This window comes from Aspergillus versicolor (genome assembly GCF_001890125.1).
Source record: "Aspergillus versicolor CBS 583.65 unplaced genomic scaffold ASPVEscaffold_4, whole genome shotgun sequence".
NCBI classification, from domain to species: Eukaryota; Fungi; Ascomycota; class Eurotiomycetes; order Eurotiales; family Aspergillaceae; genus Aspergillus; species Aspergillus versicolor.
Genome location: NW_024467527.1, coordinates 585612 through 603247, shown reverse-complemented (window position 1 = coordinate 603247; position 17636 = coordinate 585612). Strand labels below are relative to the sequence as shown.

The 17636-nt window shown below is 50.5% G+C and overlaps 8 protein-coding genes across 8 annotated transcripts; 4 read left to right on the top strand and 4 right to left on the bottom strand.

Moving 5' to 3' along the window:
• Positions 1-100: 100 nt before the first annotated feature.
• On the top strand, positions 101-1261 carry ASPVEDRAFT_130029 (mannitol-1-phosphate 5-dehydrogenase; the record flags this gene model as incomplete). The annotated part of the gene is made up of 1 exon (XM_040806680.1): positions 101-1261. The coding sequence occupies one exon, from the start codon at positions 101-103 to the stop codon at positions 1259-1261; it is 1161 nt and encodes a 386-aa protein (XP_040666979.1).
• Positions 1262-1678: 417 nt separating this feature from the next.
• On the bottom strand, positions 1679-2621 carry ASPVEDRAFT_129329 (enoyl-CoA hydratase/isomerase family protein; the record flags this gene model as incomplete). The annotated part of the gene is made up of 2 exons (XM_040806627.1): positions 1679-2268; positions 2393-2621. The coding sequence occupies 2 exons, from the start codon at positions 2619-2621 to the stop codon at positions 1679-1681; spliced, it is 819 nt and encodes a 272-aa protein (XP_040666978.1).
• Positions 2622-3079: 458 nt separating this feature from the next.
• adaB (chromatin-binding transcription regulator ADA2) lies at positions 3080-4788 on the bottom strand (the record flags this gene model as incomplete). Its single annotated transcript, XM_040810060.1, has 3 exons — positions 3080-3148; positions 3213-4604; positions 4696-4788. The coding sequence occupies 3 exons, from the start codon at positions 4786-4788 to the stop codon at positions 3080-3082; spliced, it is 1554 nt and encodes a 517-aa protein (XP_040666977.1).
• A 1072-nt stretch (positions 4789-5860) lies between these two features.
• ASPVEDRAFT_130775 (serine/threonine-protein kinase) lies at positions 5861-8087 on the top strand (the record flags this gene model as incomplete). The annotated part of the gene is made up of 6 exons (XM_040806755.1): positions 5861-5882; positions 5970-6116; positions 6170-6932; positions 6993-7408; positions 7463-7827; positions 7890-8087. 6 exons carry the CDS (start codon positions 5861-5863, stop codon positions 8085-8087), a joined length of 1911 nt encoding a protein of 636 aa, XP_040666976.1.
• A 56-nt stretch (positions 8088-8143) lies between these two features.
• Positions 8144-9114, top strand: ASPVEDRAFT_623368 (uncharacterized protein). Its single transcript, XM_040815610.1, has 2 exons — positions 8144-8979; positions 9025-9114. Exon 1 carries the CDS (start codon positions 8430-8432, stop codon positions 8892-8894), a length of 465 nt encoding a protein of 154 aa, XP_040666975.1. The 5' UTR covers positions 8144-8429; the 3' UTR covers positions 8895-8979; positions 9025-9114.
• Positions 9115-9654: 540 nt separating this feature from the next.
• Positions 9655-13228, bottom strand: ASPVEDRAFT_150068 (coatomer subunit beta'). Its single transcript, XM_040808222.1, has 6 exons — positions 12993-13228; positions 12820-12882; positions 12746-12767; positions 12656-12687; positions 11329-12597; positions 9655-11271 (listed from the first exon to the last, which is right to left on the bottom strand). The coding sequence occupies exons 1-6, from the start codon at positions 13008-13010 to the stop codon at positions 10120-10122; spliced, it is 2556 nt and encodes an 851-aa protein (XP_040666974.1). The 5' UTR covers positions 13011-13228; the 3' UTR covers positions 9655-10119.
• A 114-nt stretch (positions 13229-13342) lies between these two features.
• ASPVEDRAFT_40767 (complex I NDUFA5 subunit family protein) lies at positions 13343-14675 on the bottom strand. Its single transcript, XM_040812205.1, has 3 exons — positions 13954-14675; positions 13790-13894; positions 13343-13731 (listed from the first exon to the last, which is right to left on the bottom strand). The coding sequence occupies exons 1-3, from the start codon at positions 14499-14501 to the stop codon at positions 13671-13673; spliced, it is 714 nt and encodes a 237-aa protein (XP_040666973.1). The 5' UTR covers positions 14502-14675; the 3' UTR covers positions 13343-13670.
• A 161-nt stretch (positions 14676-14836) lies between these two features.
• ASPVEDRAFT_61682 (putative disulfide isomerase) lies at positions 14837-17466 on the top strand. The gene is made up of 3 exons (XM_040815578.1): positions 14837-15200; positions 15265-15346; positions 15402-17466. Exons 1-3 carry the CDS (start codon positions 14986-14988, stop codon positions 17301-17303), a joined length of 2199 nt encoding a protein of 732 aa, XP_040666972.1. The 5' UTR covers positions 14837-14985; the 3' UTR covers positions 17304-17466.
• The last annotated feature ends 170 nt before the right edge of the window (positions 17467-17636 follow it).

The window sequence follows — 17636 nt, the reverse complement described above, 5'->3', positions numbered from 1 at the left end:
TGCGTACTCGAATAATCTTCTTCATATATCATCGCGTACATACATCAAATCACAAAAACACTTCTACCTTACAAGCCACTCCATAAAGAATCCTTCTACAATGGGTAAAGCTATTCACTTCGGTGGCGGAAATATCGGGCGTGGTTTCGTTGGAGAGTTCCTCCACGACGCTGGGTATGAAGTCGTCTTTGTCGATGTTGTCGACGACCTTATCTCCTCTATCCAAAAGACTCCCACGTATGACATCACGGAGATCAGTGATCAAGAGGAGACTACAAAGACAATCGACAACTATCGCGCCCTCAACTCCAAATCTGACGAAGCCGGGGTCGTCCAGGAAATCGCAACTGCAGACATCGTGACATGCGCCGTTGGCCCCAGAGTTCTTCAATTCATTGCCCCTGTCATTGCTAAGGGCATTGACTCCCGTACCCTGTCAAATCCGCTAACTGTCATCGCTTGCGAGAACGCCATCAACGCCACCGACACACTCCGCGGCCACATCGAGAAGAAGGCTTCCGCCGATACCCTCTCCAGCCGCGCTGTCTTCGCCAACTGCGCCATTGACCGCATCGTCCCCAATCAGCCTCCGAACAACGGTCTCAATGTCCGAATTGAGAAGTACTACGAATGGGTTGTTGAAGAACTTCCCTTCAAGAAGCACGGTGTTGCACCTCCCAAAATCCCTGCCATCCACTGGGTGGAGAATCTCGACCCCTATATCGAGCGCAAGCTATTCACCGTTAACACCGGGCACGCCACGACTGCCTACTACGGCCACCTTGCCGGCAAGAAGACTATCGCCGACGCCCTCCGCGATTCACATATCCGCAGTACTGTCCACAAGGTTCTCGATGAAACCGCATCTCTGATCATCGACAAACACGGTATTTCACAGCAGGAACAGAAGGAATATGTCGATAAGATCGTCGAACGTATCTCGAACCACTACCTCGAGGACGGCGTTGAGCGTGTGGGTCGGGCTCCACTGCGCAAGCTTTCCCGCAACGAACGCTTTATCGGACCTGCCTCCCAGCTTGCTGAACGCGGCCTGAAATTCGATGCTATTCTCGGCGCCATTGAGCAGGCTCTCCGCTTCCAAAATGTACCCGACGACCAAGAGAGTGCAGAACTTGCGAAGATTCTTAAGGAACAAACAGCCGAGGACGCCACAAAAACACTCACCGAGCTCGAACAGGACCACCCACTTTATTCCCATGTTCTTGAACGCGTGAGGACCGTTCAGCAAGAGTCCAAGTAGGATCAACACCCCAACAAGTTGTCACAGCCCAGCGTTGTCGCAACACCACCTCCCTTTCTTATCCTTTTTCGAACCCAGACTTACGTACTTCCATAAAGTGAGCCGACTCGAGCACGGATATAAAGGTCCCCGGGCGAGTTTCTTCTCCAAACGACGTTGAACATGTCTGGCCGCTGGACGGAACTTGAATGCGCATGGGATACGGCGAGTATGGTTGGCGTGGGTTTTATGTATTATGAAATTTCGGTTCAGCGTTTATGACTTGCAAGTATGTAATCACTTAGATGCAGAGCAGCTAAGCTACTATTAATGAAATCATGACCTGCATGAACGTGCCTTGTCCTTGCGTAGGCTCTATTGCGTAGTCAATCATGCAGAGAAACGGGGCGATGCCTTCGTATGCTTGACTTAGAAAGCCTACAGTTTACTCTCTCCCCACTGCGGCTTTCTCTTTTCCACAAATGCCCTTAATCCCTCCTTGATATTGTCACCGGCATTCAGCTTCTTTTCCCAAGATTCAATAATCAACCGAGTCCCCTCTTCCGCACCTACTCCCTCCCACCCCATCTTAACCCCCTCGCGGCTCACTATAACCGCATCAGGGCTATTCTCCGCAATCTGCGCCGCAACCTCAACGGCCCTCTCAACCACCTTCTCACTACCCACAACCTCGTTCACAAATCCCCACTTCTCCGCCTCTCTCGCCTCTACCCTGCGTCCCGTAAGCACCATCTCCATCGCCCGCTGTTTGCCCACTGTCCGCACGATTCTTGGCAATGCCCCCGCCCACGCAACCACCCCGCGCTGCACCTCGGGGAACCCGAAGAACGCCTTCTCCGAAGATATAACGATATCGGTGTTTGTGATCATCTCGCAGCCTCCACCGAGCGCCAGTCCATTCACGGCTGCAATTATAGGCTTTTTACCTGTGCGCCGGGAGAGCCCGCCGAAGCCCGAGCGCGGCATTGGGGCGCGTGGTTTGGAGGATTGAGCGCTGTTATTCCATTCTGCAGAGTCATAGTTTATATTCAGTATATAATAAGCAAATAAGGATGACTCGAGAAGAAAGCACGGAGAGGATGGAGGAATAAAGATATGGATATATCTAGTATATGTCCCGGATATACATACCCTTCAAATCTGCCCCCGCACAGAATGCCCTCCCCTCACCGGTTATAATCCCAACGCGGACCGAGGGCTCCTCGTCCATCCATTCCCAGACCGCATGGAGTTCTGCATTTCCGGTCGAGTTGATGCAGTTGAGGTCTTTGGGGCGCGATAACGTGACGAGGAGGATGTGCGGGGTTGGGAAGGTGAGTTTGCTATATTGCAGGGTTGGTGGGGGTGTTTTGAAGGGCATTTTGAGAGTTCTTCGATTTGGCGCTCTTTGGTTTCGTTGCTTCACATAGGTGCTCGGTATTGTTCTCCTGGTAGAGGGGAGGAAGGTGTGATATAGTACCGGGTACTGATTTAGCCGTCGGTGTTACTTGCGGGCTTGATGCCGAGGTTTCTCGTTTTGGAGTTGGAGTTGGAGTTGCGGAGAAGAGTCCGATCTGGTTTCTCGAGTCTGGCCTTGGTTGATCTGGGTTTATTCTCTACGAGTATTCAATAGTCAAGGTGAGATTCGTATTAAGAGCTAACTTAATACTACCAAAGCGTCTCCAGCCGTGCTTAGTGATATCGTAACTGATATCGTAACAATTCGTGTTTCAACGCCCACAACTCCCACTCCGCGCTCTCTCCGTTGCCGTATGTACAATATAGCCAGGCGAAAAATCTGGTAATAATATCAAAAATGAAAACTAAGCCAAATAGCACCTATCCCTTGTTTATCCATCCGCTATGCACCATAAAATCGAATATCCGACTTGATTTCGTACTGTCAATCTGCATAGGGAGAGTTGTTAGTAATGCGGTGCTATCATGAAACTCTACGTATTTGTGAACATACCTTGCAGATAGTCCGTGCATCCTTCTTTTTCAGACTTCCACCAGACTTCATCGATTCCTTCAGTAGTGTCTCTTTGATTACCAAGTACGGCTTAGGCTGGATATGAAGGATGTCGCAGAGCTCCACCTCTTCCTTGGTCAACAGGTGGAGGTCCGGTGCACCTTCATTCTCCAGCTTCCAGGGAATTACGCCGTTCAGTGGCTGGATAACAAACTTAGTTTTTGTCGGCTGAGGTGTAGCCGCGCTGTCCCCATTTGCGGCAAAGGCGCGGTCAAAATCATTCATAGGAACGTTGGCTTCCGGCGCCTTGGGAGTGCCAGCGGCTTGTTGCAAGCGCAACGGAAGTTCGGGTGTCGTTAGCTGGTTGGCGGCAGTGGGCTGCTCCGGCTGCTGATTCTGTTTCGGACGGGTGCTGGCAAATCGTTCGAATGAGCCCTGGGGCATAAGTCGCGCTTGACGTTGCTGCTTCTCCTGCTCATACTTCTCTCCACCCTTGAGGTCCCCGATCCCATTCTGACGCCATTCCTGTAATTGTGAGATTGCCAGCCGGAGATTGTGCTCGTACTCTAACCCCTTGTTGAATTCTTCGAAATCGTCGCGGTTCATCATTCGCGCGAAGGGTTTGGCCTTGGTCAGTAGATCCCGCTCCTCCTTCGTTCGCTTTTTCTCTAATGCTGTGTTCTTGCGATAATCAAGGAGGTTATGCTCGAATATAATTTTCTTGCGCTCTGTCCGTGCCGTGAGGCGAGTGTTGTATATATCGAAGACGGTCATCTTCAACTCCATCTCTGCATCTGTCTCACCATTGGGGGCATCGCCAGCGCCGGGTTCAAAGGTCATATGTTGTACAGCCTCCTCCGCATCATTCATAAACTCCGTCTCGAATTCCAGTCGCCCAGGCATGTAACCCTGTACCTCGTGACAAGCCGGCACACTAGCCGTCGGTTTTTGTTTGGGTGTAGTGGGAGCAGCCGCCTTGGCAGCATCCTTACGCTCCTCGATACGCCGTTTTTTCCGAGATTGGAACTCTTCCTTCGAAATCGAGTCCTGGAGACGCGTATCCTCGGGGTCGGCGCGTTCTGGCAGTGGGAAGTTGGGGCTGTCAACATATGTGCCCAAGTAGTGATCTCGCACTTCATCCTTTGTTCGATAGCCACCAATATGATCCGCGATATCAGCCCACGAGCCCAATCCGTATATCTCGGCACCTTCCAACAACAACAACTCCTCGTCCGCACCCCAATCTTCTTGAAAGATAGGGACAGAATTTTGTTCTATCACTTGGAACGGGTGCGTTTGGGGATCATGGCTTTTGGATTTTTCTCCGGCGGCGAAACATGGTACACAAAGATCGTATTCATTGCAGGCGGGGTGTGCGCATGATATGCGAACCTAATGTGCGGGATGGGGTTAGCAAGGGATACGGGACCGGGAAAGGACCAAACAATGGCCGCATTTTAAATCACATTGAGGGCCATCTCACAGTTGAAGTCACGTCCACAGAGCAGACATCGCAATGATACTTGGTGCCAGCTTCTGTACCGCGCGCAGCGGTCTTCTTTCGTATTACACCCATCGATCCCGGGGCCCTTTCATCCTCCGCGTTATCCTTAGCCGTTTCGACAAGAAGTGAGTGCCCTCCAGGAAGGATAGAGGGCAATTCCGATGAACTCAGCGGAATAATGGATGCGATGGTCGCAGGTGTCGTCCAGATAAAGGGATGCTTGATGTCTCCGCAGCTGACTAAGTGGAGATGCAGGAGGTCTGTGATGGTTCGTAGGGCTGGGATTGATCGCCAAAATGGAATCCTGTGGCCGAGGGTTGGGTGACTCGAATAATTGCGGTGTTAGTGGTCTCGAATAATGATGTTGATAATCCGTGTTCGCGGGTCGAGTCTGTTCGCCCTGGCATCAACCAGCACTCAATCATGGCGGGCGACGTCTGGTAGGCGAGTGGCTGTGCACCAGCTATTGCTCTTGGCACATCGGGCACAGCCCCTGTGGCACCATTATGCCTTGAAAACAAGGCCAATGTCGCCTCCCAGACTCAGGCAACATTCCCCACGACCCAATCATTGGCGTCCCTCCTTTGCGTTTCCCCCCTCTTTCTTCGCTCCCATTCGGGAAAGCCGTCGATTTCCCCTCTTCAGCCTCCATCACGACTATTCAACACACCTCACCAATTGATCAGTCAGTGTTACTCCGTTCCTTCACACCTCCTGCCCCCTTGGCTCCAGGCCTAGATATGGTTTTCTAGGCTCCAAGTATCTTTGGCTCATCTCTTCCCGGTCCAAATACTCGGAATTGTCTTTCTCTCACACACCCTGTTGGGTCTCAATCGCTCATCCCGAGATCCTGATCGTCCCTGTCGGCGTGTCACTCCGTACTGCTGATTGCTGTGGCTGTGGCGGTCTTGCATCTCCTCATTTTCTTGTCAACTGTCAGCGCCGAAGAGGTGCCTCCCTTTAGTCTCGATCTCGAGTCTCCTTTTCGTCCTCTTTTCAGCCGACCGACTCCGCTCTCTCGCTTTCCTTTTCACCCCGAGGCTTGCGATCGATCCTGCCCGGGACGCCCACGACGACTCGTTTCTATCCAGGACCGACGAACCGAACCCCCTCCTCCCACAAAACACCAGACCGCCCCTTCACCATGTCCTGGAAAATCACCAAAAGTATGTTTAGTTGGTCTCCCAAACCTCCCCAAACTCTCCCCTTTTTCGTGGGTCAGACAACTAACCTCACCGTTTCTACCAATCCAGAACTCAAGGAGACACACCTTGCTCCTTTAACACAAAGTTTCACGCGCTCCTCCTCCACATCTACTATCAAGGGTGAATCCGGAGAGGAAACACCGGCCCCATCGCAGACTCCGAGAGTGTCGTCGGATACCTCGAACAACGGGATCGGTATGTTCTCAAGTCTCGTTTTAGAAACCGGGATTATCTAACGTTTCACGAAGCCGCCTCTGAATCACTCGTCTCTCCTCCCGTGGCACCCGTCAACCCCGGCATTTTGATTGTTACTCTCCACGAAGGCCGCAGCTTCGCTCTGCCACAGCATTACCAACAGGTATTCAACTCTCACGTCCAGAACGGCTATGGGGTGCGGCCCAATTCCTCGTCCTCTCACTCCGCACATGCGCAAGCAGGTTCATTTGTGCAAAACAACCGTCCTCAATCAACAAGCTCAGGCATCAACGCTGCACCGACTATCCACGGTCGGTACTCGACCAAATACCTTCCTTATGCCCTACTAGATTTCGAAAAAAATCAAGTCTTCGTCGATGCAGTTTCAGGAACACCAGAAAACCCACTGTGGGCCGGCGACAATACCGCATTCAAGTTCGATGTGTCTCGTAAGACCGATTTGAACGTTCAACTATACCTCCGCAATCCTGGTGCTCGTCAAGGTGCCGGTCGGAACGACGATATCTTCCTGGGTGCTGTCAAGGTGCACCCGCGATTCGACGAGGATCCTCAGCCTTACGTCGACGACCCTAAGTTGAGCAAAAAAGACAACCAGAAGGCGGCTGCCGCTCATGCCGCACAGGAGGCTAGCCTGGGACAGCTTGGGCCCGAATGGCTTGAACTCCAGTTTGGCACTGGTTCGATCAGAATCAGTGTATCCTTTATCGAAAACAAGCACCGCAGCATGAAGTTGGAGGACTTCGACTTGCTGAAAGTTGTTGGTAAGGGTAGTTTCGGAAAGGTCATGCAGGTTATGTAAGTGCCCGTAACACATACACCTATATGTCAATATTTCACATACTAACAGACCTACAGGAAGAAGGATACCGGCCGCATCTATGCCCTCAAGACCATTCGTAAGGCACACATTATCTCACGATCGGAAGTCACACACACTCTTGCCGAAAGGTCCGTACTTGCACAGATCAACAATCCGTTCATCGTACCTCTCAAATTCTCCTTCCAATCCCCGGAGAAGTTATATTTTGTCCTTGCGTTTGTGAACGGTGGGGAATTGTTCCATCACCTTCAACGAGAGCAGCGATTCGATGTCAACCGTGCCCGTTTCTATACCGCCGAGCTGCTTTGCGCGCTTGAGTGCTTGCATGGCTTCAAGGTCATTTACCGCGACCTCAAGCCTGAGAACATTCTTCTTGACTACACTGGTCATATTGCCTTGTGCGACTTCGGGTTGTGCAAACTTGATATGAAGGATGAAGATCGAACAAACAGTAAGAAACCTTCCCGACTACATTCTTTGAAATCGATTAACTGACGTGACACAGCATTCTGCGGGACTCCAGAGTATCTTGCTCCCGAACTCCTCTTAGGCCAGGGATACACCAAGACCGTCGACTGGTGGACTCTGGGTGTGCTTCTGTACGAGATGTTGACGGGTCTTCCACCCTTCTATGACGAGAACACAAATGATATGTATCGCAAAATCCTGCAGGAGCCTTTGACCTTCCCAAGCAGCGACATCGTTCCCCCAGCCGCACGGGACCTTCTCACTCGACTTCTTGATCGTGATCCCCATCGCAGACTCGGTGCCAACGGTGCCGCAGAAATCAAATCTCACCACTTCTTTGCCAATATTGACTGGCGTAAGCTGCTCCAGAGGAAGTATGAGCCAAGCTTCCGACCCAATGTGGTGCGTAACAACAGTTCCAACTCATCATAATGAAGAAACCCTTTTTGCTAACCTTTATATAGGCGGATGCCCGTGACACCAAGAACTTTGATACTGAGTTTACTTCTGAGGCTCCTAAAGATTCATACGTGGACGGCCCCATGCTGTCCTCAACCCAGCAACAACAATTCGAGGGATGGTCTTATAACCGCCCCGTTGCTGGTCTCGGCGATGCAGGTGGCAGTGTGAAGGATCCATCCTTCGCTAGTATTCCTGAGTAAAGCGCTTCTCAATGTCAGTGATGGACATGCTTAGCCAACCGCACGAGACGGGCTCTGAGACGAAAAGATCTCTTGTCCCGATCTACCCTTACATTTCACTGTTGCCTATGCATATCCTGCCACCTACGCCAAGCTCTGACTTTCTTTTTTTTTTTTCGTTCTCTTTTCCCACTCTATGTTATCCCGCCCGCCGCGGGCTCCATTTTTATCCCCGGGCATCTTTGTGCGATTGGATTAGTACGTGGCAGTGATCTCAGTTTAAGCGAGTTGCGTCTTTTCTCGATTTGTTTACCCTTGCATCAAAGATACATTCAGGCAGGACCCTACGCGTTCATTTCTCACATGCCTTTTGCACATCTACCTAGGGGCTTTGCGTCAGTTTACGGTCTTGTCATCCCCCGGCGTTGGAAAGAAGGGTCAACGTTTCTCCACGTCTGTTACTTCACTCTTCCCTGCCTTAAGCTACCAGATGGACTACCCGTGCTTTCCTTCTCGCTGATCTGCTGGTCTGATCCATCCAACGCGGTTTCATCGATGAACCACACCACTCGCTACAGGGAAGCAATTCACTTGGGCTGCTCTACCTACGGGGTTGAGTTTTACCACATTCGAGCTTTCTGGTTCCATCCAGTGGACTCACCGCGTTCCACCGCCATTCCTGTGGTTTATTTCCTCTTTTTTTTTCTCGTTTCGTTTTTTTTACGGTTTCTCGTCCTTTTTTTATTTCCCCTGGCGGGTTTCAAGCGCACTAGGAGGTCAAACAATTTGCGGAAACTATGGGTGTTGATTGAAGCGGACGTTTCATAGACCAACAATAAGTTGATATCATCTCATGTCATCTTTCTCTTCCGTAAGGCCGTACATATAGTTACCAAGTAGTTGGTTGGGCCTAGTAAGTCTCGAATTGTGTATGATGGCAATCACTAAACTCTGTCAGTCCCCCTCATGTGAGTGAGAAGATATACACTCTTCGAGTCGGAATTGAGAATACAACTCGTACTAGGCAACGGAATACCCAATTTTAGTCAATCTAAAATTCCAAACTTCAACATTATCCTTGCCCCCATCACCAATCAACACCAAGCAACTATGGTTGATTCTGTGATCCAGCTATTCTTGGGTCAAAAGGAGAGTGATGTGCCACTGACAGTCAGTCGGCTTGATCCTTTCGGCTTTGCGTCATCCTTTTATAAAGGATGAAATGGTGACACAAAAAATGTCGATCTCGGAAAATATTCTATGTGCGGCCGCAGGGGAGAGATGGGGAACCTGCAAGATGTTATCACTCCTTCTAGATCAGCCTGCCCCGGACCTTCCGATCACTAAAAGCGTACTCATTGCTGCTGCTCGATATGGAAGATATGCACATTCACTCTTGCTGCGTCAACTACAGTGTCAAATGCCAATCACGGGTGCAATTGCATTGCGTCGGAAAGCCTTTCCCACAGTGAGCGGGACATGGGCCTATTACACCAATATCAACTCCATATGCCTTCCTGAAACGCACCTGTTTCGGCTTCGATCCAGCATGATCCAAGATATCTACCTTGGCACTTGACGGGTTCCTCATCTCGAGAGTCGGCTGCCATGTTGAAAAGCGGGATTTCTGCCGACTTCACAGCCTTGTGCCCCAGTCATTCTCTTCTACCAGAACTAAGCCGATGATGGAACTAAAGGAGCAGAGGCTGCAAGAAAGGTACACTCAACTAGCCCCAGGCTGAATCGCTACTAAGAATGATACGCAAGGGCCCATGGGAATCAGGAGAGCGTAGAAGCACTGTAAGTATAACATAATTCTAGATTGAAACAAATAGATATAAAAGTAGTCGAAGGGGGTTTGAGAAAAGCAGATACAAAAAACCATACGCTCCCCGGGGCGAATTTTATAGCTGCGTATTAACATTTCAAAACACCATGTTGTTATTTCTTTGTCTTCTGAAAGCCCATCACTTTCTCGTCTAGGCAACCCACATAACTGTGTAAATAATCATGCCCACATTAGATCCTACCGGCACTTGAAACTAGGAGGTGCTTAAGCCTCTGCCTCTACCTCCTGCGAAGCGTTCGTCTCAGGCTCGGCCTCTCCTTCGTCAACATCAATCAGGGACCCCGATGATGCTGGCTCGGCAACAACACCCTCCTTCTCTAGACGGAGATACTCGTCCCATTCGGGGAACAAGTCATCATCGGCTGTAACATCGGGTGCACCTGGCGGGACACCGATGAGTCGGGAGATCTTTGCCTTCCCAGATTGCTCCAATGACTCCTTCCACTTGATCACAAGCTCGGATGCTCGAGAAGGCTTGTAAGTCTGAGAAAAGAGAACGGACTCAGCGATGCGGTTGGTGCGGACAAGCAGGTCGATACAGCCATCAACATCTCCGAGAGACCAAAGAGTAGAGAACGCAACATTGTGGAGACCGGCCTCCGAGGCCTGCGCGGCGAGCGTTCGTAGACCCTCTTGGTCGCCGCTAGCAGTGTGTAAAAGTAGGAGGGAACCAACATCTTTGGCATTAACGAAACATTCTTGAGCGAGAGACAGATTCCATCCTGACAAGGCTGCATCACCAACAATCTTCCACTTGTGTTCCGCATTCGCTTCACGGGCAATATCAAGGGCAATTTCGAGGTTGTTGAGAGCAAGGGCGAGCTCGAAGCGGTGTTCCTGGTCGGTTGCAACTTCCAGGGCCATTTCTTTATACCCCTGGCCTTCAAGGAACCGTGCGACCTTATTCATCTGGTCCTTGGGGATATCTTGAAGCAGCTCCGCCGCAAGATCCATGTCACCGCGCAGCACAACGGTTTGATATTCGACCATACTAAGAGACAGGGCAAACGAGACGGCGTTGACATCCTTATCGGCAACATAAACCCGGCCATCGCGGGGCAGATAACCAAGAACGTACATGGGCTGGTCAAAGTGCGACACCGTATATGTTTGGTCGCCGACGAGGTAGTTCAAGCGGTTCGTAGAATTCGTGTAGATGAAGCAGTCTCCGACCCATTGGCCTGTCCTGACAGACTCATTGACGTCGGTAACGACTTCGAACGCGGATTCAACGCCGTCCTCATCAGCTTCGCCCTCATTCAGCCCATTGACATAGTTCTCCCGAGAGAATCGCAGAACATAGAATGAGTCCTCGCAAGCAAGGGTAACCAGCTCTCCAGACTCGGACCAGTAGACCTATGTCGAGTAATTAGCCCGCGGAATTTGGATGAGAATATCTATGGATTTCCTTACAGCTCTCGGCTCGACCTCGATTCGTCGAACCAGGTTTCCAGTTTCCCAATTGAACATACCAATTCCTCCCTGTCCTCTAACACCAAGTAGAACACCCCCTGTAAGGCCTTCGGCCTGGAAGCCTACATCCAGGCCACCACTGACCTCCTTGAAATTCTTGAATATTTTGACACTGGTAGGCGACTCCCGAATAGCGTAGTCGTTACTGTTGTCTTTTGAACCCCAAGCAAAGTCCAGAGCTTGGCCAAAGGCCTTGTTTCTCCAGGCAAGGGCGGTATAGATAATATATTCGCCATCTCCACAGACGGAGACAAAGCGCCCATTAGGTGAATGCGACAAAGTTTGGGGGTAAACTTCGCATGAACCCAGCTCCTTGGTCGGAAGAGAAATCGGCGCTCCGTCTTTGACACTAGCGTCACCACCCTTGATGACCGTAGAAACAACTTCATTGTGTCGCGCCCAAACGATCTTTCCTGACCCATCCATGGAAACAGCCGGCTCCTCTCGGCCCATCTTCACTACAACAGCACCATCATCGAAACCCAACGCAACACCTTGTTTGCCCCGTTGGTAAGAAACACACCATGCTCTTTCTAGACCATAACTCAGAGATTGCTCCAGTCTATATGTGTTGGCGTGCCAAATCTTGATAGTTCCATCTTCAGAACCAGAGATAATAACTGGCAGTTCCGGGTGGTAGCAAGCGAAGGAAACGTTGCTTGTGTGTCCTTCGAGAGTCGCAATGAGCGCCTTCGTGGTGTAATCCCAGACCTTCACAGTCTTATCATCGGAAGTAGTTAGGAGATAAGGCTTATCCGCCTGGGGGTAGTAGTCGACATGGTTGACACCCTTTGTTTCGTGGGCTTCCAATGTAAAATTGGCGTGCGGTGAACCTAAGCTCCAAATCTTAACGGTCCGATCCAAACATGCCGAGGCGAATGTGTTCGTGTCCTTGGGGTTGATAGATAGACCCATCACATAATGGCTATGGCCCTCATAAACCTGGACACATTTCCATCCCTTCTCCCAGTCCCAAAGCTTAATTGTCATGTCATCGGAAGCGGTAAGTACAAACGGCTGGGTTGGGTGGACGGCGATGGAGCGGATGTAATCTGGGTGCGCCTCAAATGAAGCAATTTTCTCGGAGGTGTTGTAGTTGTAAATACGAAGCTGGAAATCATCTGAACCACAGACGATCCAGTTCTTTCTAGCGATAAATCGCCCAGCACGGACAGGGACATCGGTGAGTTCGAAGGTTTTAATAATCGACTAAAAAGGAATTGTTCAGTTTATTTTCGAGGGATAATCTTTCTGGCAAATTGCTTACCTGGGTCTCGTAAGACCATATGTATACGTGACCTACAAGTCGAAATTAGCATATACAACAACCCATCCATCCAGCAATCTGTTCACGAACCGCTGTATAGCGTTGTCAGAATCTAAAATAAAGTCAGTATGTTGACAGCCCTGCGATATTCGATGGACACTTACCCATGGCTCTGTAGGGTGAAAGTCAATGCCCTTCACTCGCTCCGAGCGAGCAAAGAGTTGTCTCTGGATTCAGGTCTCAGTCAGCAACCAGCCTCCAATTGCGAGTGATACGTCCAGCGCTGCGCCGATCGTATAGTGCTTTCAAATCACAGGTTCCGAGTCAGAAATCATACCTTGATATCCAATCTCATGTTGGGTGGGGGAAAGGAGAATCGCGACTATGTGCGGCGTCGGAGATGATCGATGAGGGAGGGGAACCAGGCCACGAGCCGTTCAGACAGCCCAGCCCGGGATTTCAGAGAGCTTCCTATGGAAGTCTAGTTTAACAGCAAGTTATAGACACAAAGGAAAAGAGCCGAGGGGAATGGCCTTAGGGAGGTGAATGGGAGTTCAGCGATGTGTCCACAAGGAGACGGCAATAATCCCGCCAGCTCGTCCATCCGCAGTTGGTTGGCTAGCGATGCTCCTTTCACCGCCTGCGGTTCTGGACCATCACCAACGCCCACGTATATCCAAGAGCTGCGGCGATGATTCCTAATTATTATTCTCGAGTTGATTGGGTTTATCTTTTTCTATGGTGGATCTAGCGTTTATCCTAGGATCCCGGTGCAAAGTCATTGGCCCTCCCCGGTCACCTGAGCCACGCAAAGTATACAACAATACAACCGGGCAACCCAGTAAGAGATGGACAGCGAGAGGGAAAAGGAACAAGACACATTAAATGAAATAAGGAATCTATGCAACCATGGAAGATGTAATTGTCACAGAAGCGCCCAGCCGGATGGCCGGCGTCGGCTAATAAGTACAGGTAATTCGAGGTTCTATCAATCATCCATTGTAGCAACGACCGTTTACTTGCGTTCAAAGTAAGTCCACTGTCCGGGTCTAGGTTTCTCTTCCAGCTCCTCCCAGCTGCAGATATGTCAGTTAAATGTAATGGTTCCAATGAGGAAGCGTATCGGAAACTTACGCCTTGGACTTGTACAGCGCATCCACCAGTTTCAGCTCACCCTCGGCCACTTGAATAACCTCCTCAATGAGGCCTGCGCCAATTTGCTTCTCAATTTCGGAAACCCTACAAATATTTCATCAGCATACTGTTCGCTATAAGCCGGATAAAGTGGGCCAACGTACTGCTCAGCCTCCAGGGCAGGCTCATTCTCCCACTTCATCTGGAGGTTGTGGAAATCCGAATCCGCTTCTGAAGCAGCGGAGGTACCCTCCTCCATGTCTTTCTCCCAGCGGGCCTGTTGTTCCGGTGTACGAGCAGGGCCCTCGGTGGTTGGTTCCAACTGTTCTCCATCCCATTCCTCTCCGCGAGGGTTATCGCTGTTGTCATCGCGCAAAGCACCGGCGTAAGTTCCATCTGCCTGGCGAAGGGATACGAATCGCTCAGGCTCGGCACCCACGGTCTTCCTAACGCGCTCCAACCAAGCGTCAAATCCGGGCGGCTTCGTGGACTCGATAATTTGCAGGCGCTGGCGGGTCAATGCTTCAGTGGACTGGCGATAGACTGAAGATTCAGGGAAAGCCTTTAGTTTCTGCAGCGTCGATGTGTAGAGGTAGATCAGGGTGGGACGAGGGCTTGGGTGTGTCTGCAGACCAGTCAAACCGGTCGGAGCGAAAGGCTCCAAATACCGGGCCGGTTTGACGCTGGCCAGCAGCCGAAGTGTAGATCGCATTGTGACCTAAGGGTTGTGAGGCAGAGAAAAGGAATTGACCCAAAAGGAAAGCCGACGGGGTTCTCTCTTGCAGCTGGGACACACAGGATGTGGTGAATCGGCCCAGGTTGAGGTTCCATCGGGAGGCGGAGAAACTAGCGTGTTGCAGCCTGAGGCAGTAAGGCTTCAACAGTCACTCTTCTGCTGGATCCCGTCAAGGAGACAGCCTCACTCCTGTTTATCCTAGACCCTCTTTTAAGTCTTTTGTCTGAGGGCGTGCGGGTGACACCGCAGATTTCTCGACATTATAGGCTCTTTCTTTATTAATTGACGCCTATCTGCCCCTACGTCACGGTTGTACGGCGCTTATCCTCTTAATCAACCCGCCTCTGATCTTCGTCCCCGAATGTGCCACCTTTGATTCAACCTAGACTCGCTCCCCTTCCCAAACTCTCGTTATAATTATACACACCACCAAGGCGTCGAGCCTTGAACCATCGCCAAAATGCGCTCGTCTCTTTTGACATGGTCATTAATCTCGCTCTTCGCGCTTCCCACCTTCGCCACTCCTGACCAAACCATCTCGGCGAAACGTCTGGTGAAAAGATCTGAGTCTGACAACTCGGCTTCGGCAACCACATTTTTCAATGGCATTGAGGTTCCGCCTATGAAGGAGCTTACTCCTGATAACTTTGATGAAACGGTCAAGGATGGATACTGGTTTGTCGCCATTCTCAACTTCCGCATCTAGCTTATATTGGTCCACGTTCTAATATGTCGACAGGTTCATCAAGCAGTATTCGCCCTCGTGCCCCCACTGCAATAAAATTGCCCCTACGTGGCAGACTCTATACGAGTTTTACTATGTGAGTGTCTAGATATGTATTTATGCTTTTCACAGCCTTAGCTAACCAGGGATAGACGTCCAACCCGCTAGCCTCCACTCAATCATCTGACACCGGATCTTTGAACTCGTTTGAGCGTTTCTACAACTTCCATTTTGCGTCGATGAACTGTCTGGCATATGGCGATTTCTGCAAAAAGCTGGATGTATTGCAGTGGCCGACATTCTCCTTCTATCATGATGGGCAGCAAGTTGAGCAAGTTGAGCGAGATCTGAAAAGGAAAGACATGGAAGTCTTCAGTGAATATATTGAAGAGAAGTTAGAAGCAATCCGGCCTGGGTCTCGCCCCGCAAAGGGCCTTAAGCTTCCTGAACCCGGTGCTAAAGGGGTCGATACGACGGCCGAGCCGGAAGCCCCCGCCGCCAAAGATAAGAACCCAGAAGCAGGTTCCAAAGCTGGTGAAAAGCACAATGACGAGGATACTCAACCTGTCCAACGAATACCGGAAGAGCCCTCTTCTGAGAAAGCTGCAACTCCGAAATCGAAGCCAAAGGTAAAGGCGCCGGTGAATCCCCAGGGAATTTCTGTCCCTCTCACCGCAGAAAGCTTCCAGAGGCTTGTTACTACGTCCAAGGAGCCATGGTTTATTAAGTTCTACGCACCCTGGTGCCACCACTGTCAAGCGTTGGCCCCCAACTGGGCGCAAATGGCCAAGGAGATGCAACATACCCTCAACATTGGCGAGGTGAATTGTGAAGTTGAACACAGGCTCTGCAAGGATGCCCGCGTTAACTCATTCCCAACCATGTACTTCTTCCGCGGGACAGAGAGAGTGGAGTACAATGGTCTCCGAGGCCTTGGCGATCTTGTCAGCTGGGCCAAAAGAGCTGTCGAAATCGGGTCTGGGATGATTGATGTGGATGCCGAGACTTTCAAGGAAATGGAGGACAAGGAAGAGGTTATCTTCTTGTACTTCTATGACCATGCAACGACCTCGGAAGATTTTGAGGCCATGGAACGCCTTACGATGCCTTTAATTGGACATGCGAAAATAGTGAAAACAGACAGCGCCGCTCTAGCTGAAAGATACAGGATTTCTACCTGGCCGCGCCTTCTTTCTGCGCGAAGTGGGCGGGCGAACTATTACAACCCCATAGCGCCGAAAGATATGAGGGATATTCGACAAATTCTCAACTGGATGCGGACTGTGTGGCTCCCCATAGTTCCCGAACTCACTGCCCTGAACGCCCGTGAACTCATGGATGGCAAATTCGTGGTGCTTGGTATTCTAAGTCGCAGCCGCGCTAATGAGTTTGAGGAGTCGAAGCGCGAACTGAAGAATGCGGCTCTCGAGTGGATGGATAAACAAGTTCAGCTGTTCCAGCTAGAACGACAGGAGCTACGTGATTCAAAACAACTGCGAATCGAAGAGGCGGAAGACCGCAATGACCAGCGTGCCTTGCGTGCAGCCAAGAATATGCACGTCTCCATCCGCGAAGACGAGAAGAAACAAGTAAGGTTTGCTTGGATCGACGGTGATTTCTGGGAACGTTGGTTAAGAACCACATATGGCATCGATGTGGGTAAGGGAGAGCGTGTCATCATTAACGATCAGGACAACCGACGTTATTGGGATACCTCTTCTAGCGGTGCTTCCATCATGGCTTCTCGCACCTCCATCCTCGAGACCATTCCTCTTGTCATTGCCAATCCTCCCAAAATTACACCTAAATCCACGATTGGCGTTTTCGAGTCAATCTTCTTCGTTTCATCTACATTCATCACTGGCCATCCTATCCTCTTCGCCATCATCCTCCTGGTGTCTGTTATTGGCGTGACATATGTCGCCCGCGGGAGAGGGCTCAAGCGCGGAGTCCGTGGCGGAATTCTCGGCATTGCTGGCAATGCTGGCGGCCTTCTCCATCTTGATGGCAAGGAGGGGCTTCTAAACGGAGGCTCAACCGGCAAGGTAGACTGATTTGGGGCGTAAGAGGCCTTGTACAGTTACGCACTTTGAGTATACATTGTTTATTTATTTTTTTCTTCTTATTTTCTCTTCCTGTGTTTTTTGATAATACTTGAATAAACTTGACTATTTACTGAATGACAGCGATATAAGCATGAATATTATTTTTCTTTCCATTTAGATGCTCCGTCTACTAACGTCTACTTGTAAAGAAGTAAACATTTCGAGCCGGTATCCAAGATCACGTGCTTATAATCTCGCGGCCGTTGATTGGCTGTCGGGCGGCAGAGTCTCCCGGTTTTCGTCGACTGTCGCGAATCCGGTCAACCTCGATTGTCTGACGTC

Bases quoted from the DNA above. Each gene is read 5' to 3' on its own strand.
- ASPVEDRAFT_623368 (XM_040815610.1), top strand. From the start codon at position 8,430: ATGCCTTTTGCACATCTACCTAGGGGCTTTGCGTCAGTTTACGGTCTT.
- ASPVEDRAFT_150068 (XM_040808222.1), bottom strand. The intron at 12,768-12,819 runs GTAAGTGTCCAT...ACTTTATTTTAG, and splicing joins TTCACCCTACAGAGCCATGG to ATTCTGACAACGCTATACAG. The intron at 12,598-12,655 runs GTAAGCAATTTG...ATTCCTTTTTAG, and splicing joins TATGGTCTTACGAGACCCAG to TCGATTATTAAAACCTTCGA.
- ASPVEDRAFT_40767 (XM_040812205.1), bottom strand. From the start codon at position 14,501: ATGCGATCTACACTTCGGCTGCTGGCCAGCGTCAAACCGGCCCGGTAT. The intron at 13,895-13,953 runs GTACGTTGGCCC...AAATATTTGTAG, and splicing joins CCTGCCCTGGAGGCTGAGCA to GGTTTCCGAAATTGAGAAGC. The intron at 13,732-13,789 runs GTAAGTTTCCGA...ACATATCTGCAG, and splicing joins GCGCTGTACAAGTCCAAGGC to CTGGGAGGAGCTGGAAGAGA.
- ASPVEDRAFT_61682 (XM_040815578.1), top strand. From the start codon at position 14,986: ATGCGCTCGTCTCTTTTGACATGGTCATTAATCTCGCTCTTCGCGCTT. The intron at 15,201-15,264 runs GTTTGTCGCCAT...ATATGTCGACAG, and splicing joins ACGGTCAAGGATGGATACTG to GTTCATCAAGCAGTATTCGC. The intron at 15,347-15,401 runs GTGAGTGTCTAG...AACCAGGGATAG, and splicing joins CTCTATACGAGTTTTACTAT to ACGTCCAACCCGCTAGCCTC.